This window comes from Bemisia tabaci, chromosome 1 (assembly GCF_918797505.1).
Source record: "Bemisia tabaci chromosome 1, PGI_BMITA_v3".
Classification (NCBI taxonomy): Eukaryota; Metazoa; Arthropoda; class Insecta; order Hemiptera; family Aleyrodidae; genus Bemisia; species Bemisia tabaci.
In genome coordinates, this window is record NC_092793.1 from 79,471,963 (window position 1) to 79,497,748 (window position 25,786).

The 25,786-nt window shown below is 38.8% G+C and overlaps 1 protein-coding gene across 1 annotated transcript; it reads right to left on the bottom strand.

Annotated features, from left to right (window-relative positions):
- Positions 1 to 1,530: 1,530 nt before the first annotated feature.
- Positions 1,531 to 25,786, bottom strand: LOC109044069 (transcription factor sox-3). The gene is made up of 3 exons (XM_019061573.2): positions 25,347 to 25,786; positions 22,628 to 23,380; positions 1,531 to 4,071 (listed from the first exon to the last, which is right to left on the bottom strand). The coding sequence occupies exons 2-3, from the start codon at positions 22,882 to 22,884 to the stop codon at positions 3,609 to 3,611; spliced, it is 720 nt and encodes a 239-aa protein (XP_018917118.1). The 5' UTR covers positions 22,885 to 23,380; positions 25,347 to 25,786; the 3' UTR covers positions 1,531 to 3,608.

Here is a 25,786-nt window from a genome sequence, read left to right on the forward strand (position 1 = left end):
ACTTAGGTTTGTAGGCGCCAATGCGCGTTTCGCGCTGGCCGCCCGCTCGCGAATCTTGTACTTAAAGATTTAGTTGGATCGGCTCTGCTGTTGAATATTGATGATGCCCAAGGCCTAAAAGGACTTAAGAGGGAGCAAAAAAGCTCCTTCCGTAATGTGAAGAATGATGATTTTCTTTTTTTCCAAGTTTTTCCCTCCTATATGTTGTAAATTGAAGCCAATTTTTCAAGTCACGTTTTCATTGAATTGGTAACAAATATGTTAAGAACACGGATTCAGTGTATACAATGTTCACTAAAAGAGGTTCAAAGTGGCAGTCCAGTTTACGGACACTGGAGGAAAAAGTTCGATCGAAGAAAATCTATGAGCGTTGTTTCATATCAACAGTTCTTTTTTTCGACTCGTATAGCCGCAATGTTCGGTCCAGGTAATCGCACTGTTTCGTTCATGTAAGGCTCTCATCTAGCCGTACTTTGTGTTTGTTGAGTTGAGTTTTTCCTACAGTTCGGTTTTTGAGATTGAACTTCCTTCGCTATTCAATTTAGTTTGAAGTTCTTATATCGACGGCGTAAGTCCGCAATTACATGTCTCGTTTGCGATGTCTAAAAATCTCCACCTCCATGTTATTTCTCTAAAGAGAACAAATAGACATCATTCTATGAAGCTTGTGCAAAATTTTCTTCGCACAGAGAAGAAGAATCACGGCAGTGTTAAAGAATTGCCGTTGAGTAGGTTTCCGTTTAAAAAATAAAGTATGACAAGAAAGTCGGCGGCGTCGCAAACCGAGTTGTGTGATTGCCGACTTACGCCGTCGATATAGCAAGTAGTTAATATAGTAAGTACGGTAGTTCGTAAATATAGTATAGTTTCTTTATATTTTCTTTTTAAAGAGGGAGCCCTCCGTATGACTGTGTTTGAACCCTCCTCCCCTCTTACTTAACACTTGAACGGCTACTACTCCTTGCACACAACAGCACCATTGTATGTGGATTCATTTAGAGAAAAGGAAGTCAATGTGTGCCTTAAAATGAAAGAGGGGGAGGGGCGGAGATAGCTTCTCACCTTAGAGGCGTTAATTGTGCATCATTTGCGCAGAGAAACTAAAAAAATTCTAAAAAAATGATCCTTTGATAGTCATAAAAAGTTTTAGGACGAAAAACAAGGATCTGTAGAAACCCGTTTTTAATTTTCGCTAGCGCTTTTGCCAGTCTGAAGAATAATTCACTGCGAACGTTTGAAACATCATTTAAAACGAAAATTTAGGTTGGAAATTTTGATCCAATGTTCTTGAGAGTGTGTGAAAAAATTTTCAGCGTCGAAAACTGAAGTCGATATTTTTTCCCCCTACACTGGACTTTTTTGCTGGATTGAATACTTTGAGTTTCCTCCTTAATGCACATTTTATCCTCCTGCGTCAGTAGTACGCTAGGTGCAAACTTCAAAATCTACATGTCCACGTAGCGTGACATCCACAGATGTCTATACTCAGGTCTACTTTTCATCAGTACCATTAAAGAAATACAATGGATGTAAGTCAGAGATATTTACATATTTATTAATAATAGAAAAAGAAACTTAACATAATAACACAAAGATACACGAATTATGTACAGTAATGAGATACAAAGGAAACTACACAAAATGATTATTTCTCGCTCAATATCCGACGTCATACCATGAATGACTACAATTTATGAGAGAATATACATATTGCGAAGGACGAATTCGGAACAAAGGATTTTTGGATTTTTAGTAAATACTTTATACAATTTAGATACTGTAGAAACTTCACTTCACGAGCAATGAATCAATTTTGAATCATAAGCTGCACCATTGTTTGCAAACACATAATAATAAATATTTAATTAATACACAGCGTGAATAAAAAGGTAGAAATAACAGCGTGACTCAGGTAGTATCTCACTTTTTGAATTCGTGAGATTTTTTGAGATTGCACAAGATATGAGGAATGGCCGTTTCAACCACCATTCGTCGAAAGCTCAAAATTAGATCACAAAGTAAAGGAAGAACCTGCGTTACAGATTACATAATTGAGATATGAAACGCTCTCAAACTCTTCAAAGATTAAAATCACAATTGGGTGAAGTCACATCCTCAGGGAACAACTTAATTTTAGGATTCTACTGTTGTGTAGAAAAAGATGATTGATAGTGTAGGGATCCGTGAGTGTACATTTACAAAAAAAATTTACAAGAATCGAGATTGATTTCTTTGGTATGTGTACCAACGTCAATATATCAACCAATGAAAACGTGCATTTCGAATCAACTTGAGGCATTTTCACCCCCCCCCCCCCTTCGAGATGGAAATATTATACGCGAGAAAGTAAAGTTATCCAAAAACTGACCAAAATTGCAACATTTCGGGAATATTCTCCCTGAAATTTACTTTGTTGTCTCTTGAAAGGAGGGGTATCGCTAAGGGCTGATATTGGGCACACCCAGAATTCTCTCTTTGCTCATTGGGGGTCTATATTTTACGGAATGCATCAGGATGGTCATTCCTTATTTTTTGCTTTTAGTGCTGGCCAAAACATGGGTCTGATGGCTGATTTGGGTAAAATATGCGAGTTTGCGGTCAAATGCTGAAAAATCCGTATTTGACACCAAAATCGACCTTCAAATTCATTATTAGGCTAGTAAGTATACACTGGGAAAAAAACACATTGGATCTAGAGTCCAGACTCTTAAAAACATCGACAAGAAAAAATACTCTTGATTCAATCAGATTTAAGCTTAAATCAAGAACCAAGCCTCTTAATTTGAGCGGATTTCCTTTTGATTTAAGCTTAAATCTGATCGAATCAAGAGTCCTTTTTCTTGTCAATGTTTTCAAGAGTCTGGACTCTGGATCCAATGTGTTTTTTTTCCAGTGTAAGAGCCGGAAAAATCGGAAAAGACCAGATCATGATGCTCATCGTAAAATATAGAACTCCATTGAACAAAAAATCCTAGAGTTGAGGGAATTCACCTAATAGATTGGCCCAAAAATCGGCTTCTCTGGTTATTTCAATCGAACATTTTCCGGTCTGGATCACCACTCTCACTGAAAAAAAAACACATTGGATCTAGAGTCCAGACTCTTGAAAACATTGACAAGAAAAAGGACTTTTGATTCAAGCAGATTTAAGCTTAAATCAAAAGGAATTTCGCTCAAATTAAGAGGCTTGGTTCTTGATTTAAGCTTAAATCTGATTGAATCAAGAGTATTTTTTCTTGTCGATGTTTTTAAGAGTCTGGATTCTAGATCCAATGTAATTTTTTTTTCCAGTGCACAGGTGGTGATATAGAATCAGCACGAATTTTTCAAAATAACACCTTTCCTGTGAAAACTGACTCGCGGTCCAAGGGCATCCGCACTTTTTATCCCTGACTTTAAATCCCTCTGAACGGAGCTGCGGTGAACTGGAGATCCAAGAGAGCGCGAGGATTTCCCGAGTCTCATTCGGGCGACAGCCTCGGCGAGGGCGCCTCCTCGGGGGTGGGCGCGGGTTCCGGGGAGGGCGGCTTGAGCGGCCACCAGTAGGGCGCCGTGGGGGCGGGTCCAGGCCAGCGGTTCCCCCTCTCGGGCAGAACCGGGAGCGGTTTTCATATGACGTGCGTCGGCGAGAAGCGCTCCTCCGGCTTGACCAGGAGCGGGATGGGCCGCTTGATCTCCTCGCCGGGGGGCGGTGAGGGGGACTTGGAGGGGCACCCGCACGGGACGCACGGGTTCGGCCAGGCGGCCACCGCCGCCGCCGCCTGCGAGTAGAGCGTCGAGCCGTAGATCGCCTGCAGGGCCAGGCAGTCGGCTGCGAACTTCTTGTTCAGGGTCAGGTCCGGAAGGGCGTCCTCGCTCAGCTTGTAGAAGGAAGGGTAGTGGAACGAGGGGAAAAGGGCGCGCGGGAATTTGAAGTCTGAATCGGGGCCCAAGGCCGGGGGAGGCGCCGAGAGGAGGCTCCGGCTCAGATCTAGGTTGTAGTCGTATTTCGTGTCCTTCTTCGGGCTCAGGGTTTTCGGCTTTCGTCGCGGCCGGTACTTGTAGTCTGGATGCTCCTTCATGTGCAGGGCCCTGCAACAACAAAACAAAATAATCTCGTCAGCGACGTCACAAGAATAATTCAGCAGTAAATAATTTGTTGCTCGACTGACAAAACAGCGTAACTACACTTAGAGATGAGCCCGGGAAGGCAGTAAGTTATATGGAAGACAGGGCTCATTGCAAAAGGTGGTTACGTCATCATGTCAGGAGGGCGACGAAACATTACTTATCAGCTTAGATTTACAAAGTGAGAACAAGTAATTAAAATTTTGCGATGATAAGAAGAAACAAAAACACAAATTGCCACTTTATGCTTTTTTTTTATTTTTCCTCTCGGTAAAATTGACCAAACCTTTTTGTTCATAAACTCTAAGCTCGTAGGAAATCCTCACGAATGGGTGAGATGTCTGAGATGTAGTCTATGAGTGCATGCGAGTGAAACATGAGAGTGACGCGTAACGCATAAAGATCGAGTCGCGATGCGCTTCGAGGGGTTGGACCGCGAAGCGGTTGTAGCCTCTAGTTTGTCCGCACATGCGTAACATTGAATCCTCTGCCGGGATCGAGGACTCGAGATCTCGTTTAATTGCCAAATTTGGATTGGAAGTGGCCCATGTACAAAATGGATACCCTAATTCTTATTTTTGACGTTTTTAAAATGACGGTCATCTGAGTTTTCAGTTTTACCCCTCTAAAACTATGAATATTTAAGACATTATGGTACGTTCAGGTATACTATTTATTGCAAATAGATTGTAAATAACAGAACCTACCATGAGGAGAGCTTTTTCACGATTTATTTCTAATTGCATCACTAAATGTAATCATACGCTGAACGAGATCGAGAATGTAAGGCAAAAGTGGGGCACTTACACGTGACAGAGCGCCAAGCGGCGTAAGAGGGCAGTGGAAAGAAGAAAAAGCAGAAAAAAGAGAAGGTAAAGAAAGAAGAAGTAGAAATAAAGCCTAATTGAAGGCTTGCATACCTAATTTTTAGTTTAGGAGTAAAAATCTGTGTTTTTTCATTTAGGTAAGGTTAATGTGAAAAATGAAGCATCTGCTCCTTTTTCAGCGTGTGTACAAATTCGCATGGAAGAATGTAATTACATATCAACATTGCCGAATTTCCTTTTGTAAATTACATTTTTACTTGGAGGATGTTGGGCAATTTCAACTGAAAAACTCACGGATTTTTCTTCTAATCTCACGCAAAAATCATAAAAGTTTTGGACAAGAATTCCACAAGTGCAATCTTGTGAAAAATTGAATTCTTTGGGTCAATTCTGCAACGTTGGAATGGAGTTATGTTCCTTCGTCCGGTAAACGATGAATTGATTTGCGCTCCACGTCCAACTGCATTTTGAACTTCAGTTTGCAATTAGAAACTACAATTTCTGGCCCGTTCGTTAAATCACTTATGTAGCTTAGGAAACTAATGGATCATACGTTTCTTCTAAACTAAACAAGAAACTGTAGTTCCCAATTGCACAAGGGACTCCATTTCATTTCGTCCAACTTTCTCTCATTTTTCAATTTTTTATCGGAGGACTAGGCAACACGACGCCTTGAAACTTTCTCTGAAATTTTCAGAAATTACATATATTATTAATATTTCCACGAAATGTCATGTTAGAGTTTCTCTTAGTTTTCTGGTGAAAAAGTAAAATATAAAGGGAAATTAGGCAACTTGTGATATAGTTAGGATAATTCTGCTTAAATCTGTCCAAGTAACAATTATTTTGAATTTTTGCGTAATCTCAACCGAGTGTTCCTCAAGCACGCTGGTAGTCAGTGGCGTGGCGAGCTTTGCAATATATCGATTTGATCTGTCATTTAAACCTATGTTAAAGGATCGATAAACAGGGTGTTTGAAACGAACGTCTTAAAAATCGATTCTTTTCCATAGTTTTAAATGGGGAGATATCGATAATCGATCATTCGCGGCTCGCCACTGCTAGTAGTCTCTCGTGATTGGACAGGTGTGGTCTCGGATGATATTGTTTGTCACTGATTCAGTAAAGCTTCCAAGAAATTAACGAGCAACTTTGCTTTAAAACGGCTTTTTAAGTTCTTGCACACTGGTGTCAAGTTTATTGTTGTCAAGTTATCAAAACCCGTCGGATAGTCTCAAATCTTGAGGGTTTTTAAATAAAAGTGCAAATATTCCCAGTAAACATTTTTTAAGATGAACAATACATACTCGCAGTTTTAAAGAACAACCTTAAGGGCGCAACGCCATAATCCTCGATGTTGTTCCTCCTTACTTTAAAGAATCCCATTAGCTTTTAAAACAATGAAAAAAAATCCCTGCATTCTCACAGGATGGGTCTTGCTCGATCCTCTTTTCTTTTTTTTCAAAAAAAGAAATTAAATCAAATTCCTCCTCAACTTTCGATCTGAATTGGCGGAAGACGGAGGTAAACATTCCTTTTCCCGTCAAGGATTTTTTGTAAGAAAAAAAAAATAATAAAAAAAAATAAACATTAATTACTTCTTACGCTCAAACATGTTCAAGTAAATGAATAAGTCGTTTAAAATGGGCAATTTCTCTCGCGTAGAGGAAAATAAGTAACCTGTGAAAAAAATTTCAGAAAAAATTTGGCATGATCTAAGCATTTTTTGTTTCCGATTTCTGAACCTATTTCTCTTTAAAAGCGCCAAAGCCTGGTGTACCTATTCGATCAACATGGATCTCACTTTTCCTGAAATCAAGAAACCAAGAAGATAATGAGCTAGAAGCGAAAGGGAAATTTCTTTGAAAAAAAAAATCAGTATATCCTAGAATTTTTTAAAAAATAAAGGGCTTTTTGTGATAGGAAAAGAATTCGTTGAAGGAAATGTGGATTTTAACATGTAGTTCCCGGACATTTCCACTCAAAACATTCTAAATCTTTAGTTGCCCGAGCCGTATTTTGATTTCAATTCTTTCAGATCCCATAACAAATCAACCACATTTTGGTATTGGTCGGTGAGATACCGTTGCAACGGCATGACCTCGACTCCGGGAACCAGTAACCCCCCGGTTATCTTCGATTCTTACCGAAATGAAGATTTTTTAGTCTCAATTGTTCACTATGTGCAATGTTCATGCGTGCGTTGCCGATCTAAGTGTTTTTTTCTCAAACATGGCAATCAGGTGATGACGTGATACATCTCGTCATCCAGTTCATTCAGCCATTCTCACGCTCCCATTACGTCGCCCCTCTGACGTAAGGGCGTATCTCAATTTCCACCTGAGCCTTGTTTTACATATAAATCCATGCATTTCGGGGCTCATGAGGAAATCTAGATACGCCATTATTGAAGAGCGACGACTGACGAGCTGCTCAGGACAATAGTGCTGATTGTCAAGCCCTATCACTGTTAGCACGCCGGTTTTAGGAACACCTGAAAAGTTTCTCAACCGCCCCTTTCCCTTACATTTGGGGGCGTCGCTTGGGCGAAGGGCACCGACGTTATGCAGTTTAGTTAACAGCTGAACCGTTTATTTTGAAAAAGACAGGACACCAAAAACTCGCGATCTCGACGAGTCATGTGATGCATAAATGAGCCATGACTCGATCCCCTGATAAACGATGTCATTAATTTAATCTTATACGAGTAACATTAACGCACCCTCTCTAAAAAATAGTCAAAAAGGACTGGTGTCCAAGGGGTTGGGTAGCGAAAATGCACCCAAGTATAGTTATCATCTTCTGGAGAGGTAGCCTCTTCACTCCTTCAGTCCCTAACTCTCGAATCGTTCACCTCTCGAAGGCAGGGACTCGAAGTTCGAGCTATCGTAACTAGGTGAGGACGCGGGGAACGGTATGGAATTGCGGGGGGAGGGGGAGGTAGGTGTGAGTGGGAGATAACAGCGTTGAACATGAATACACTAATCTGTTGACTCATGAGGCCCCCTCCACCCGCCTTCCTAGAATGCCGCATCGTTCTGCTCCTTGCTTTCGTGACTTCTTTATTTTCCGTCGTCGTTAATATGGACTAGATGCGTGGAAAATGATATTAGAGCGCCGAAAAAGCGGTATTTATTTAAATTGATAAAGAGCACGTCGTTGGAGACAAGGCTTTATCTGAGGGCTCGGAGTTGGAGGTATATTGAAGAGAGCGTTTTTTGTTGAGGAAAGCGTCTTGCGAGGGTGTGATGAGATCCCTGTTCCTCTGCATTCTGCAATTTTTACTTATATTTTACTTATTCTTTTTCTATTGTATTGTTTTTTTTTATTGTTTCTTTTTTTCTTTTTCTTTTTCTTTTTCGCAAGCCCTTGGCCCTTTGTTGTGACTATCAGAAACTATCTAAAAAGGTTCATAGGAGACCGAATAGTATATTTTTCATTACATCAACTTACAAAGACGCTGAGTGGTCGTTGCATATCAAAAAATTTGTATCATTCGTGTAAACCACTCTCGCGTTTTTAGTTACTACAACCAACTTATCCCAACGTTTTTCCCCGCGGACTCTGCATGGAATTCATGGCGATTCTTTGAGAAATATTTTCCATGATTTCTCTCATTCCATATTTTCACCTTTTCAACCCTATTCAGCGCATCAAACTTTTTGAAGAGATGAAAATGAGAGGAAATGAAAAAAATAGATTTAAATAAATTGCCTTTTGAAGGTGAATTTTGCAAAACAAGAGCATAAAAATAATTAATTTATTCGCTGGTCGAAGTACTCGATTCCCTTTTGATCTTTAGCCCTTCCTCTGGAATATTTCCCCTCCATCATTTTTATTCCTAGTCTTGCTCTCTTCCTTCTGGTCCCACTTCATGTATACCTTTTCTATTTTCAATCATCGACACATTAACAGCTTTTGCGCAGCTGTCTGTCTCGAGAGTTCAAGCACAACAATAATTTAAATTAGGGAAGGAGGAGTGCAAATTTTCATCTGCGGCAACAAACAGTTCAAAAACCATACTAATTTAGAGCCGAAGAGTGAGTGCATACACACCTCTCTTAGCATTATAATTCTAAAGTCGGGATTGAAAATTTTTTGCAGCTCATTACGTAATTACATACTTTGGCTTGCTGTGTACGCACCTTTCCTCCTCTCATTATCCATATCAGACAAAACGCCCTTCGAAAGAAAAATATTGATTACGGTGCGACAAGCATATCTTCAAACATTGTCAATATAAAAATTCCGAGCAAATATTACCATCTTGATCGAATTTATTAAATTACACTGTTAAAAAAAATGTTGTTATAATGTGCAGGTAATAGAAATGTTCTGACACATTCTTCGTTGCGCTTAAAAGACCCGCCTGTTATTGAATTTTAAAATAACTTAACCTCTCAGAAAAGTAAGATTTTGTCATGAATAGGTTGCATGTGAAGTATCGACAGCGCCAGTATAGATTGGATTTTTTTATTTTTGTGTAAGTAAGTATTCATAGCTTTTTTTCGTGTGTTTAAAATATCAATAAAACTGAAATTATTTGAAAATGAAGAGTTTTGTGTTTTCTACGCTCAGCGTAAAAAACGAAATGATTGAAATGAGAGCGAGAGGGTTTTTCCATTTAATTATTCCATCATACTATTTTTTAATTCCATCGTTTAATGAGCGCTACAAGTGATCAGACGTGTGCGAGGTTGGGAAAAAAATAAAATAAAAAACAATTCCATTTTTTCCCTCTTTGTTTGAGGCTGCAAAGCAGCATTGAGGCCATACATGACAAGTCATTTTCGATATTCATTCCGAGTTCCGAGAGCAGTGATGACACTCATCCAGTGAATGAATCCGCGAATCGTCTACTTTTTTGCCTGTCCTACAATTCTTGTAACTGGTGATGAACAAAACTATCTACCTACCACTTTACGTGTGGAAAATGAAATTGGAACAGTTTTGAAAATAATGTCCCGAGCCCTCCTTTTCCCATGATAAAATATATGTACGTTGTGAAACGGCGTCCTTTTTTAAATGTCTACACGATTTCATCATCGCAATTTTGTAATTTGCGTGCCTGGGATAGTATTAATCACTTTGAACCGTAATTTCTGGAAAGGATCATTAAAAAATGGGACTGTCCAGAGGCGACTGGAAATGCGTATTTTCTCTCTTTTTATAATCGATTTTTTTCTCTTCTATTTTCCACTTTAAAGGGAGGGGTGCGCAAAAATGCAAGAGCCATCAACCGATGTGGACTTAAAACCCAATTTTTCCACTCTGTGAAGTTTCCAGACGGTAAAGGTTGAAAGACGAAAGACTTAAAATTCAAACAGGAAAAAGAACACTAGGAAAAGTGGCCCGAAATGAGGGAGTGCCAACTTTCTGATGACTTGTGGGCGGGTTTTTAGGCGGTTAGGCGTCGCAGAGCGCCAGAGATAGCTGTAAGAGTGACTCTTCTGTATATAAAAGTGGCCCGAATTGTACATGTGATAAGATTGTAAAATACAGTGCTCCGTCACTATCTTAACTGCTATAATTCATGTCCTTATATATATGGTGGAGATTTAAAAGCTTCTACAATAGAATGTGAGAAGTGCAAAAAAACCATACAACGTTACTTTTGTTATTTTATTTTTTTCCTTAGAAGAAAATACTGACATTTCTTGATAAAAAGCTTTTAAGTATGCTCAATGCTCCAAAATACCGAATCGTTTGTTACAGGGTAGACTCAGAGCAAGGAGCTAATGAGAGAGGCGACAATCATTAATTTATACATTTATAGGCAGAGTTCATCATTGTATTTTACCATCTCGCATTTGTACCATCATTCATTCAAGAGCAAAAAACACAAATTTCTAAATTAGTCAGCAAAACAAATTTTACAGAGGCTAAATAAGAAACATAAGGGGAAACATAGAAGCTGGCTCAGCTTCAACTGCGAAGTTTCTTATCAGATAAGGCGTATAACCGCACACGCCCACCCTCATCAATGACCCTTAACAAGGGTGTGGAAAAGTTGAAAGGGTGCTTTCTAGCGTTGCCACGCGGCTGAAAAATATGAAACGTTTGACTTGGTGTGTGTGAATGTTTCGCACGGGATGGTCTTAGAATTTCCAAAAAAAAAAACACCCGGATCCAGGAAGGTTCTGCTATGCAACAAAACTGCACAAAACAAATTTGGGGGAATTTTTGGAAAAAATTTGGTGCGACTAGAAGAAAGAAGTGGATTTTGACTAGAATGAGTAACATTAAGCCACAAGAAACATCATTTCTTTTATATTTGATAGGGGAGCATGTGTGAACCGACTTAAGTGCTTGAAACACACAACTAGGGATCAAAACAAAATGAAAGAAATCATACGACTAAAATAAAAGAAATCTATCTGATGAGATGAGTATTTTTGAAACTTGCTAATGAGGACATAATAGTGATGATTTTTCATTTTTAATAATTTATTGATTCAACTTATCCAATTTCCTCTAAAACGGTCCCAGGTATTTTAAAAATTTATCTTGTAGTCCTCACTTTACACACAGTTTCTTTCCTCTCCACGGAAACAATCTCAAGTTTGCTGAAAAAATCGACCGCACGTGGTTGTACGAAATAAATTGACGGTCTGCATGCTTTTCTGGTTGGTTATTATTCCATGATGGAGCCACCCCCTCACCACGGCGCGACTCGCTTAGTCGTCAGATGATTAAGCCAATCAAGTATACCGAAATTGTCATGTGAGGTTCCGATCCAATCCAATCTTTCCGATTCGATCCGCAAAGCGCATAATCAATGGTGGTTGCATTGCGATATGAGCCGTCATTTTGTGTGACGTCAAGAGGGTATGAGATGCGACCTCCTATCTGTGCACTCGCCTCATCAGATCCGATCTGTGACGTCGGGAAACAATCGGACGAGATCTGATCTCTCAGTATTGCCATTGATGTGTCTGCTGTGAATCATAATTTGTTTCCGTCAAATTATGAGTGCAATTTGCTAATTTTTTTTTTAGTTTTAATTTGATTATTTGGCTTCACTGAAAAAAAGTTACGGGCTATGTAGACATAAGTGTCCGTTCTGGGCTCAGAGGCCGAGAGTTCCGGGTGCTGGACTTCATTAGAAACCTACAGTCATCTACAGACGATAGTCTAGGAGTCAGGGATGGCATGAAACGTAATAAAGAAATGAAATATTGGAAATTTCAGGAGGCTGTGAAATATTTCATATTTTTCAGGGGCTGAAGTATGCAACCCGCACTCAAACACACACAAATAGAATAAAGTTACAATTTTTACATTTTACGAAACATGAAAAGGAACCGGTATTTTCCCATATGTTTCATAAATTTCTGAAATTTCATGAAGAAGTTCACGTGAAATTTCAAGATTTTATCTTTCATGAAATTTTGCCACCCTGAAGGAGTCCTTGTTCAGCGGATCGACTTGTGTCGAAAAATGTGTCGCCATTATCGGGATATCGCCGATTTAAATGCGGAATTTGAGGTAATTTGGAATCGATTCCTAAGAAAAGAGCCGATCTCAGCGAATGTTCAACACGTCAGAATCGATTTGATCTAGATCCTTGGAACTTGATCATGGATCATTCAAAACATCGATTCTAGAATCGATGTCGGCTCTATTTATGAACTGGCAGCCGTGAACCGGGCCGCGCATTCGGTCTGGATAGAAAATCCGAAACCCAGAAGTTAAAAGCCAGATCAGCCTCGACACGAAACTTTCCATGCAGGAACGATATCTGGCTCACCGCTTGGCGTAGCTTTCAAAATGTGCGACGGGTCCTTAGCTAGGTTGCCAAATGAAGCGCAATATTCACTTGTTTTCCGGTTTCCGTTTTAAACAGGTACAATAATGTGCGCTAAATGTAGTAATTGATCAATGACTCACTACTATCGAGATTGAAAATTCCTTGACTTGCGCATCGTTTCCGGCTCGTTTTGAGGCAGAGACGTGTGAAGAAATTCTTTTATCACTCAAACGGTGCGAATGGAGAATGAGAGCATACTGAACCGAGTAGTACTTTATTTTTAAATAATTTTTTCTGTTTTTAGAAATGTTAGGTAAATACATTTAAAGGTTAGAAAATTTACCGCCTTCCGGCATCATCAGGTTGTGTTTTCCTATTTAAACACATGTATTTCAGCAGATTAGGCCATTTTAAACACATGTATTTCAACAGATTAGGCCATTTCGTCATGTATGTCCTCCTCCATTGGATCTAGTGTCCAGACTGTTGAAAACATTGACAAGAAAAAATACTCTTGATTCAATCGGATTTTTGCTTGAATCAAAAGGAAATCCGCTTAAATTAAGAGGCTTGGTTCTTGATTTAAGCTAGATTTTGATTGAATCAAGAGTACTTTTTCTTGTCGATGTTTTTAAGAGTCTGGACTCTAAATCCAATGTGTTTTTTTTTTTCCCCAGTGTATCTTCGTGCTCAGATCAGTCAGTAGTATCTTTTCAAATGTGAAATTCATTAAATTTCGGACACCCGCAAATTCTCCATTAATAGGAGAAATTTCAACGTTGCATTGGCAGCGCTGTGCGGGAGTCATTGTATCATTGTACGAGCGTACACTGGAGTTACAATGCGCGCATAGATAGGAGTGCAAGCAACAATAGCAATTGATTGAGGCCTCGGACAATGGCGCGGATAATGCTTTGTTATTCCTTTTAACATTAGCATGCCCTCCCACCCACGGGCCGCCCCCTCCCCCCTACCGCTCCTCCCCCTCCCCCCTCCCGCCCCTCACCGGTAACCTAATTATTCATTACAAATATCGGTACATGGGGCGGCTTCGCGCGGCCGTGGATATGATTCCAGTTTCAATGCTCATGGTCGGTGGATAGTCCTTGTTGCCAAACAAAATGCACTTGAATGGATATGTTGCATGTGTGAGGAATTTGCGATTTGACTGCTGATTCTCACGTAAAAGTTCGCGAGAAACATGATGGTGTCACTGGTTTTCTCTGAAATTAACTCCCAAGCTCAAAAAAAGCTCTCAAGTTGAGGCCAAAATGGAGGGGATATCCCGCACGCTATCCTGAGAGTCCACCTCTACATCAAGACAAACTCTCCGTGCAAAGATAGGGAGTAAATACATTAGCAGGGTTGCCGTGTTTTCAGTTGTGGAGCCCCCAAATAAAGTGGCAGCCCTGTCAATGGATTTGCTCCCTATCTTTGCATGGAGAGTTTGCCTTGATGAAGAGGTGGACTCTCAGGATAACGTGGGATACCCCCTCCATTTTGGCCTCAACTTGAGAGCTTTTTTTGAACTTGGGAGTTGATTTCAGAGAAAACCAGTGGCACCATCGTGTTTCTCGCGAACTTTTACAGAGAAATCTGTAGTCAAATCGCAAATTCCTCACACATGCAACATCTCCAAAATCCACTTCGTCCAGGGCGAGCGTTACTGATTTGGGCGTTATTAACGCGTTACCGCCACGCCGCGTGTCGCGCGGATTTGTCGAAACGTACAAATTTAATGAGCTTTCATGTGCTCTAAAAACAAAGTTTCGAGAGAAAATCGAATTCGAAATTCGAGAGAAAGTGAATGTAAGCAAAAACGAAGTCAAATACGTCGTCCTCCGACCTAAATATCACGAGCGCCATGCGACGAATCAAAATTTCCGCCGCCATTTTATTTTTTTACAGACAAATTGTTGGTTGAATCTGTTTGAATCTTCCACTGAAAGGAGGAGTTGCGTTTTGGGCCTTTTCCGGCCCCACCTGGATTTAGCTAAATGTTTCATATTTTCAAAGTACTAGTTTTAGGTAGACTCTGTGCCAAATATTAGACCGGAGCCCATGCAAGGGCGCAGCAGCGCCTCAAACCCAAAATCCTGAAATCGAAAAACAATTATTTTCGTCGACTTTTTCGACTGTTATCACTCTTCCAGCACATGATTCTTATGTATTTTTTTGCGTACTTTTCGTTTCTGGCCTTTTTAAAGGCCTCCGATAAATTTTAAGGGGCCTTATGGCCCATTGTTGCCATTTTTGGCCCATTTTTAGGGGTTTTTTCCATTTAACACATTCAAAACTCAACTTAATCCAAAAACTGTGTACATTTTTGAAAAGTACGTAAAAAAAAAAATAAAAAATGTTCAGTAAAATTTTTTCCTATGTTGCCAAATTTCCGAGAAAATTGGTCCCAAAGTGTCGAAAACGGCAAAAAATCGATAAATCGCCGCGTCTAAGGTTCAAGAAAGTGGAGTACATTTTTCATACTGTACCAGATAACAGCTCTTATCCATCCATACATCATACTAAAATATCATAGTTGTACCTGGATTCCCACGATGTGAAAATTGACCGAGATGTCGATTTTAGCGGCCTTTTTATACTTGAAGGCAGCTCTTTTGAATGTTTTTCGACCTTAGTCACCCTCTATGGGTGTGTACTATATGTATTTTTCTACGTACTTTTCATATCTGGCCATAAAAATGGCTTCCTGTGAATTTTTAAAGGCCTAACGGTCCATTGTTGCCAATTTTCACCAATTTTTAGGGGTTTTTTTCAAGTTTACGTGTGTGAAACTTAATTTAATCTAGAAACCGTGTACAATTTCGGAAAGAACGTAAAAAAATACATAGAAATGTGATTTGTACCTTTTCCCTACGTTGCCAAATTTTCGAGAAAAATCGTCCTGAAGCGTCAAAAATGCCAAAAATTGGATTAATCATCACGTCGGAGGTTCCAGGAAGTGAATTATGACATTCATGTGGATCGTGGGACACTTTCTCCACGCATTTTCTGTTCTTCGGTATATTTGGTCTATAGCAAGCATCTTGAGAACCAAGGATTATCTCGAGGTTACAGGAATAAAGAGGTGAACTGGAGTGAAGGATAAAGTAAAAGCACCTTGAGGGCCCATTTTGTCACGTTCATCTGCGCCATTACATGTTCCTTGAGATGCATTGCAATTTTCCATTTTCGATACGTTATTTGTAGTGAAAAAAAACTTGAAATTCACTTCCTGGAACCTCCGACGTGATGATTAATCCAATTTTTGGCATTTTTGACGCTTCAGGACGATTTTTCCTCGAAAATTTGGCAACGTAGGGAAAAGGTACAAATCACATTTCTATGTATTTTTTTACGTTCTTTCCGAAATTGTACACGGTTTCTAGATTAAATTAAGTTTCACACACGTAAACTTGAAAAAACCCCTAAAAATTGGTGAAAATTGGCAACAATGGACCGTTAGGCCTTTTAAAATTCACAGGAAGCCATTTTTATGGCCAGATATGAAAAGTACGTAGAAAAATACATATAGTACACACCCATAGAGGGTGACTAAGGTCGAAAAACATTCAAAAGAGCTGCCTTCAAGTATAAAAAGGCCGCTAAAATCGACATCTCGGTCAATTTTCACATCGTGGGAATCCAGGTACAACTATGATATTTTAGTATGATGTATGGATGGATAAGAGCTGTTATCTGGTACAGTATGAAAAATGTACTCCACTTTCTTGAACCTTAGACGCGGCGATTTATCGATTTTTTGCCGTTTTCGACACTTTGGGACCAATTTTCTCGGAAATTTGGCAACATAGGAAAAAATTTTACTGAACATTTTTTATTTTTTTTTTACGTACTTTTCAAAAATGTACACAGTTTTTGGATTAAGTTGAGTTTTGAATGTGTTAAATGGAAAAAACCCCTAAAAATGGGCCAAAAATGGCAACAATGGGCCATAAGGCCCCTTAAAATTTATCGGAGGCCTTTAAAAAGGCCAGAAACGAAAAGTACGCAAAAAAATACATAAGAATCATGTGCTGGAAGAGTGATAACAGTCGAAAAAGTCGACGAAAATAATTGTTTTTCGATTCCAGGATTTTGGGTTTGAGGCGCTGCTGCGCCCTTGCATGGGCTCCGTTCGGTCTAATATTTGGCACAGAGTCTACCTAAAACTAGTACTTAGAAAATATGAAACATTTAGCAAAATCCAGGTGGGGCCGGAAAAGGCCCAAAACGCAACTCCTCCTTTATCAGTAGCGCGAGGATAATTCAGCGAAATTTTCGGACAGCTCCAATCAACAATTTCACTGTAAATAAATAAAATGGCGTCGGCAATTTTGAATCGTCGCGTGGCGCTTATGATATTTTGCCCGGAAAATGACGACGTGTTTTGCAAACGACAAGTCGTGACAAATGTATTAATGACTCATTCTTAATAATTTTAGATCAGAAGTTGGTGGCACTTTTGGGCCATAAGGGCTCCCATGACCTGACCTCCAAAATCACTGCCGTGTCCGCACTCTCCCCATGTAAGTACTCCAATGTGGACCCTTTACAGCCCACAATCGCAAGTTAGGAGGTTCGAGGCAGAAACACTACAGTTTATAGACAGCTCACTGCTATTATTGTCATAGTGTATAATTTACACTTGGAAGTAAACGCTCAGATTCGCCTTATAATGACTGATGACTCATCGCATCGCTTGACGTAATATTTTTGCTCAGTAAGTTGCTCATCAAGCATCGATAGGCGAAAAATAGCTTCGACTTCCAAACTCAACTTTTTCCTTTCCTGATTACATTGCTTAGACTGTTAGTGAGGTGTCTCTGAAATACATATATATTGCCTCTGATCCAAAATGATTCCGGTAACCTCATTGGTTACTCATAAAAAATCGACACTTTTTAAGCGAGCTACCCACACGATTTGTTGTTCGTGGTCCCCCTATGCTCATCCAAGTTTTTATGACAGTGGATGAGGATTCAGCCAGAGTGAGTCGGAGGGGGGAGCACTTGCTGATGTCGAGGGGGGGGGGGGATTTTTCCAGAGCAAGGGGGTCCGCGGAGCCTTCACAAAGTTTTTTTCTAAAACTTGCCCTTGCTAGATTGAATTTTAAACAGTGTAAGCATACAATTAGTGCATTATCTGAAAGTTGAAAATCGACGACCTTTTTAGCGCAATTTTATTTTCATCAATGAACTATTTAGCTCAGCGGTGTTGAGTAATAGTGAAAAATTGACAAAATTTGAAGCCAAAAGCGTGAATAACCATTTTCAGTAAGTTTCTAGGAGCAATTTTTTGCTCCTCCTCTTCCCCCCTCTTTACCCCCTTTTTCCTATTTTGGCCCGAGCCCCCCCCCCCCCCCCCCCCCCCCCCCCCGCCGCCTGGATCTGCCACTGTAGGATATTCAAAAGAGTTCAGTTGAAGCCAACAGAACAGAAGAGCTTTTGTTGTGAACCAAGGACATACGTGGATGGCGTGGCAAATTTCGAAGAAGTATTATGAGAGCATACCTTTTGATCAGATTCTTCTTGTGGAAAAACAAAAAAAGTAGGTTCGTGCGTGCTTGCGGACGTTGCAAAAACACATTCTCTCGGTCGAAAATTTTCCATTATCCTATTCTCTCGGGAACTGATTCGCGCGTGGTATGAAGAGTTTTTTTTTTCTCATATTTTATTTGCATCGATTAATTTCAGATAGGTCTCACTCTACACTGAATACGCCTTTTGTCTTCGCCGTGAGTCAAAATAAGGACACGCAAGTTGCAAGTCTCAAGCGCAGTTCTCGTTCTTCGCTTTTCAATTGCTTTTCTTTTTTTTTTTCGCGCCATGAATTGAAAAAAGCAACCGTCACTCATTGTGGTACCGACAATGAGTTTCATTTTTTTTTTACCTTCTCATTATAGTAGTGGCTTTGAAAAGTCATTTCTCCGAAATGAAAACGCGTCCGCTATTCAAATTCTCCACTTGAATTCTCATTCCTTTGGCGGAATGAAAATTTTCCGTCGGTGCGTTGTCACGATTTTTGTGCCTCTCATTTTGCGAGTAAGTTTTTGCTAATGAATATAGCAACTCCAGTCTATCGTGTGTGACAACACAACGACAAAAACAGCCATTGTGAGGTGGCGGAATGAAGCTCGAAGTAAGAAGAGACAAGGATCATGTATGAAGCGTACATATTTTTCATTTTTTTACGAAGTAAAAAAGTATAATGAAACGGAATAGTTCGTCAGCTTGCCTTGAAAAAGTAATTGTGAATAGTTTAAGAGGGACTAGACGAAGTATAGGATGGAAGGAAATTCATCGTTAATTATTTTTAAGCTGCGGTTTGAAGTCATATTCTGTTTAATTTTACCTTTCACCTATATACCTTTAACTCTTTGTATAGTTAATATACTACGGAAGAGGAATGAAGGAAGAAAACTGATGCATTCTCAAAATAGAGAGGGCGTCAAGATTCATGAACTTCGAAGGGGAAATGTATTTTTTTGTTTTGTTTTTTTAAAACCTATCTTGACCTTTTTATTTTTATCCGCGGAATCCACAGTAAAATGTAAAACCAAGAAGCAAAATATTACGAAGACTTGTATTTTTAAAAGAGGCATACAACTATCGAATTGACTGCTTTTGCATACATTTTAATTTTTAAATATCAATCTTTTTTAACTCTTATTTAGAATTATTTGAGTTTTCACTTATTTAGAATGTTGAATTCGAGCAGAGGCATGATATACTGACTGTTGTGGGAGTGCTTTGAGAGCGGTACTGGAGTCTTGTTTAAGTACGTGACATGTTTTACTTATATAGTAGAGTGTCGCGCGATCATTGTACCACTTATCAAGAAGCGGGCGAGTGTTTTCCCGAAATTAATTGACGTTTCTGCTAAAATGACGGCCATAATTCTTCTACGAAGAACTGATCTCAGCTATGATACGATATGCGACAATTGGGGCCAAAAAGGTTGCAAAGTGTTTCCCGGTTTGAAGTCACACGAATGGTTCTTGTTTCTATATATTTCCTTTCTCATGAAGCTGTATATCAATTAAGAACAAAATCTTGACTTGGTATTCCTCCTACTTCTCCCTATGTCATTGTTTCTTTGCGACGAGAATCTTTATAAATCGTTAATGTCACATTTTTCCGCGTTGGGTAGACTTCCCTCATGTATTCATTAACGTGCCAGCTAGCACACTTAAAGCGCAGCCAGCATAAATACATTATAATATGAGTACACTTTTTTAGTGATTTTCAAACCTTCGGTTTGCCGTGATCATGAGCCTTTGGATATAAGCTTTGACGGATCAAAGTAATTTGCCGTGTATGCTTTTTTCAATATTTCGCGGTGAATCCCAAAAAAAGATTTCCGTTCTTAAAGTTGGAAAAGTTCGAAAGTTCAACATTTTATTTGAAAGTACATTCAATTTTTTGTATGCTTTTAAAGATTGTAGTGCATGACCATGACAGCTCAGTTTTTGCGGAGTGAGAGGGGGAAGCAAATGCTCTCATTTTGTCATTATTCAAAAAGTAGTACAGCAAAGGTCAAATGAAATTATACTCGCTCAAATACTAGCAGGGCACCAGAATTACGAACTTTGCGTTAGTAAACGTTACGCACGAAATGAATGGATGATTAGACGCATTATTGAGGTACCTAAAGGAATGACTCATGAGACATGCCACGTTACGCATGAGCCATCAGAATTTAGAATACTTAGGTTTAACCCTTACCTGCACACATTATGAGTTTTGAACTTTTTTTTGAAATTTCGAGTTTTCTAAGGCCTCTTGGGTCTAGATAACTCAAAATTAGTGAAACAAATTTTTTTTGACTTTTTTTTACCCGGAAATTTTGACAAAAAAGGGTGGTCAGTATGACTGACCACTGAACAGGATAGGAATACGCAAATTTCCTATTCACCTATGTGGATATAATTTTCGTGTTTTTTTTATTTTTGTGTAAAAAATGATCCTTGTCTCTACCTATCCGCGCAAGACATTCAATTTCTGCCCTCCAAGCCCCCAACCCTTCCCTCGCAGACCTCCCCTTACCTTCCATACTAACTTTACCAGTGAATTATAAATGTTGACTCCGTAGATTTTGTAAGTTTTTCACTTTTTCTTACATGTTTGTAAGTGATAGAGTCTCTGTTTTTGGAAATTGAGTGAAGCTAGTCTTAGAAAAATGTATAATTTATTATAAAAGAGTATAAATAAAGCAGAAATATATAAAACTGCTTGAAGTGAAGAACATATGAGCGTAACTGGAATAAGTAAGGAGGCAATCAAAGACTAGTCACAATAAAATAAATTCATTTCTTCAAAATGCAACGATAATGGTCCTTTCCCACATAAGACTAGCAGTTTTAAAATAATAATTTTGGTCAATAATTAAAAGTAATGAACATAATCATAAAAATTACTGATAAAATAATAATAAAAAATAAAGCAACAAGAATCCAGTTCCAGCTCCTATAGCCACCTGCTCGGTGGTCAGTTATACTAACCACCATGTTCAAGCATGAATTAAATAATCAAAACTTCTGAATTTTTCAATTGCCAAACGACATTCTCGCAGCATTATAGTCTAACTTAATATTTTACTACTAAATCAGAACCATTTGCGTCGCACAAGCAACTGACAATCGCAAAACTGGAGATAACACCGGCGGCACCAAACCTCCAACGAATCGGAGGTAAACAATAGATGATAAAACAATATTGCCAACATAACATCGCCCGGCAATATTTTTTTTCATATTCTGGACCATATACCAAGTATAACTACATGGTTGGTAAGGGTATGTCGCGCCAAAACGGCCATGAATAATTATTTAAAAAGGTGGTCAGTATAACTGACCACTGAGCAGGTAAGGGTTAATTCAGAAAACCGAGGGGGAGCTAAGTAAGCCTTAAGAGCTTCCTCCGTAGCTTTTTACAAAATCCACCATATCGACGGTGTAAGTCGGCAATCACATAACTCGGTTTGCGACGTCGCAGACTTCCTGTCATATTTTATTTATTAAACGGAAAACTATTCAACAGCAATTCTTTAAAACTGCCGTGATTTTTTTTCTCTGTGCGAAGAAAATTCTGCAAAAATTGCAAGGAATGATGTCAATTCGTTCTCTTTTCAAACAATAACATAGTGGTGGAGATTTTCAGACTTCGCAAACAAGTTATGTGATTGCCGACTTACACCGTCGATATATTCTCTTTCGTATTTTGAATTTTTGCAATGACAAATCATCAAAACCCCTTGTAATGATCGATCTCCGAAATCAAACTTGTGAATTTCACCCGAGTTTCAAACGAATTAACTTTTTTTTTATGCTGCGTTAACGTCTTTGGGTTCCCCTTTGATCACTATGTAAATCATATATATCCTCCGTGACAAAAGGAGCCACTTGCGAACCGAATTTGCAGTCGCAGGGCCGTATTTTTACGGGGTGATCCAAAAGTCCCGCGCCACCCCTTTAACCCTTAAGGTTCTTGCCCGTTTTCTGGGTGGTTCCTTTAAATTTTGGGGGTTACCAAAAGGCGTTTTGTCTGACCTATGAGTACTCGCAAACTTTCAAATCTCTTCCTCAGTTTGTTCGAAAGTTAAAGTTTATGCCTGGTGCTGGTGTTCCAGAACTTTTAGATCACCCTGTGTAACGTGTGCTCTTATACTGCCGTGCTAAGGAAAAACGCCGTTGCCAACTTTCCTCTGGCAAATCACTAATTTTCGGGAAAATTGTTGAATATTTTTCTGCCAATTTCTTACCTAATTTTGTTTGTAATTTGATTTTAAGTGTCTGAAAATTTCAAGGAAAAATATGCACAATTTTCCTCGAAAATAAACATTTTATCGCAGGAAATTTGGCAACTCTCAAATGTTCATACGGCGTTCTTCCTTTATCACGGCGGTAATACTCGTACGTGAAATATTTAGTTGTAAAATATCTCACCTCAATCGTTTTGCCTCGTCGATGAACGGTCGTTTCTCCATCTCAGTGAGGAGTTTCCACTCAGCGCCGAGTCGCTTGGAGATCTCTGAGTTGTGCATTTTCGGGTTCTCTTGAGCCATCTTCCGACGCTGACCGCGCGACCACACCATGAACGCGTTCATTGGCCGCTTGATGTGTGCATCCGACGCGCTTACAACCGAACTCAAACTCTGCGGCGAGCTTAAAACACTTTTCCCGTTCATTTTTACTTCGTCCATTAAAAGTTAATTTAATATGATTAATTAAATTTAATGAGATTTATTTTTAATTAAATTTTAGGAATTCTTCAGTCAAACTTCACTGAGCTCCAGACACGAAACAGTTAGGTTACTGTCACCCTGATAACAAAGATGTCTTTGAGTTTTACTCTCTCGCTCCCCTAGTTTTAATTGGGTGCGTTGCGAGATTTTCAAAATAATTCTTCTTCGAGTATTACTCACTTTAATCGATCGAATTTTATTGGACCTCTCAAAATTGATGTTTCTTATATAGTTGGCTAGTTTTTTGACATTTTGTGCTCTAATAACGCAAAAATGAAAAATATTAGAAATTTTATGGAGGGGTCTACGTAATCTTATCTACAAATCAATAGTTATTCCCGGAAGTTCATCGATTGGTTGAAACCACCTGAACTTTGCTAAAGTTCTCTTGAGATTCAGCATCTGGATAAATTCAATCAAGCACCGGAAACGTAAAGCGAGCGCAGTTCGAAATCTGGAATAACAGAAAAATTGCACGTTAAATTGGTACTCTAAGTACAGAGAAAAAAAGCCACCGAGCAAGTTATATCTGCTCAAGAGTAGCTTTGAAAACGAAATATCAGTGATGCCATAAGTGATACCGTCGGAGTTTATAATCGCAAGTCGACAGCGAAGCTCTAAAACCACGTATCTCAGTTTGCGACGTTGCAGCCCTCCTGTCATACTTCATACTTTAAATGGAAAACCACTCAACGTTAATTCGTTAAAATCTCCGTGATTTTTTTTTCTTTCTACGCAGAGAATTCTGAGAAATCTCCAAGGAATAATGTTGATTACATGCACATGTTGTAATGTTGATTTATGTACTTAAAAAAAATAGGAGCGGATATTTAAAAACCTGGCAAACGAGATACGTGGTTTAAGGAGTTTCACCGTCGAGGTTTAGTTTACTGTTTATTCTGATTGGCTTACGGGACAATAATTAGTTTAATGCTATGAATTGAACACTGACGATACAAGGGGAGGGTGGCAAAGGGGTGGTTGCGCCTCCCGTTCACGAAAAAAGTAGAGAGGGTGAAAAGTTTTAAAAAGTCACTTTCTGGATCGAATGAAAGGATCTCGAACACCCAATTGAAGTGGTTCAATCCTCCAACAAAAGCAAATCATTCTTATGTAAAGTTCACACACATGTTTTCTTAATGGTAAGTATGGTCAATAAAGCCTTGTTCCGGATAATTGACAGAGCCCTTCTGATTCTTCAATTTTTAAAAAAGGAGACGGTTAGGATAAAATGGGGAGATAAAACAAATATGAGGCCAAAAGTTGTACACTTTTTTTAATAGCTCTGTCATCAATCAGGTCTTGTCTAGGGTGTCCTCTTAAGTCCACCAGACTTAAAGGGAGAGACTTAAGGGGAAGGAGGACTTAAGTTTATACTTTTTCCGGTTAGCAGCAAAATAATTAATCGATTCTCTTCCCTCTACACACTTCAGTGTTTGTTATCATATTTTTGAGTCTTTAGAATCTAAAATATGTTTCCTTAAATGTTAGATTTTCTTTAGTTTGTTTCCTCTTAAAGGTGATCAGGGGGATATTTATGAACAATAGATTCATTAAAACTATAGAAAAATAAACCAAGTGGCAGTTTACTGATCTCAGACGTTTTGTATTAGGTTGATCCCATAATATGGAGTGTGCTAACATTTTCAGGACTATGCGAACATGCTGTTCGCACCGGACGTATAGACAATTTTTGCTTTAGAAATGTTGTATTTAAACGCCTGTAAAAAACTTATCATGTCCTCAACAGAAAAATAAAATTTGCTTTTTTAAAATCCCAGAAATCAAATCTCTGCGTGACCCACACGTAAAAACTATATCTGGTAGTAATTCCACTTAAAATTTTTGAGAGTCAAATATTCAATAACTGCGGATTATTCTTCATCTAAGATTTATCAAATGAGCAAGAGATTTTTTTTTTTTTTTTTTTTTTTTTTTTTTTTATTCAAAGAAAATAGTTATTACACGATTATTATAAATGGTACTCAAAAATCAGAAATTAACAATACACTTCAATAATCTTAAATGTAAGTAATTACAGTATAATTTATCTATTTTCTAAGAGACCGGAACCAGCCGTGGCTACTACTTCGGTTGAGCAAGAGATTTGCGACACCATAATCGCGATATCGTTTCTGTACCATGAAAATCGACATTGCTACCCCTTTCAGTTAGTATTTACTTGATATAATGGTTTTGGACGTTGAAAAAAGAAGCAAGAGGGTTGTTAGATATTTTACCGGTATATTATATGAACTATCAATCATACAATAATTTTTTGAGGACTAAAACCAATGTTTGCTCAAACTTACACTGTACTCTCATACGTCGAAAATGTTTTTCATTCTTGTGAAATCAAGCAGTGGTATTCATATCCCTCAAAAAACGATTGTAGTTAATAATCGAAATATTGTACGAACCTTAAATCAAAGCGGAGAAACTTCCAATTTTAACAGATAACTGAATTCTTGCTCCAGAAGACTAACTAAAAAACATCTTTTGGAAAGTTCAACTTATCACAATCATATCTTTATGTAAGACACCTGTGTTCATATGGGAATACAAGACACAAATTATAATTTTGACGAAAACCACACTATCTGCCACAAAGTTTGATGCACTCGAGAGCAAAAAAGCCGGCTATAAACGCTTTAAGTTCTATTGAATATTTCACTGAAAACGTGACTGGGTAGAGCTAATCCAGTAAAACACACTTCGTACTTGAGCAGATGAATGGCGTTAAACAACTGACACAATACCGAGCATGAAGCCGCTATTAGACACACGAAAAGCAACAAAGCGCGTTTGCACGTGCGATATCCGTGACGAATTGCCCGCGCGAGCAGCGAGCGAATCAACG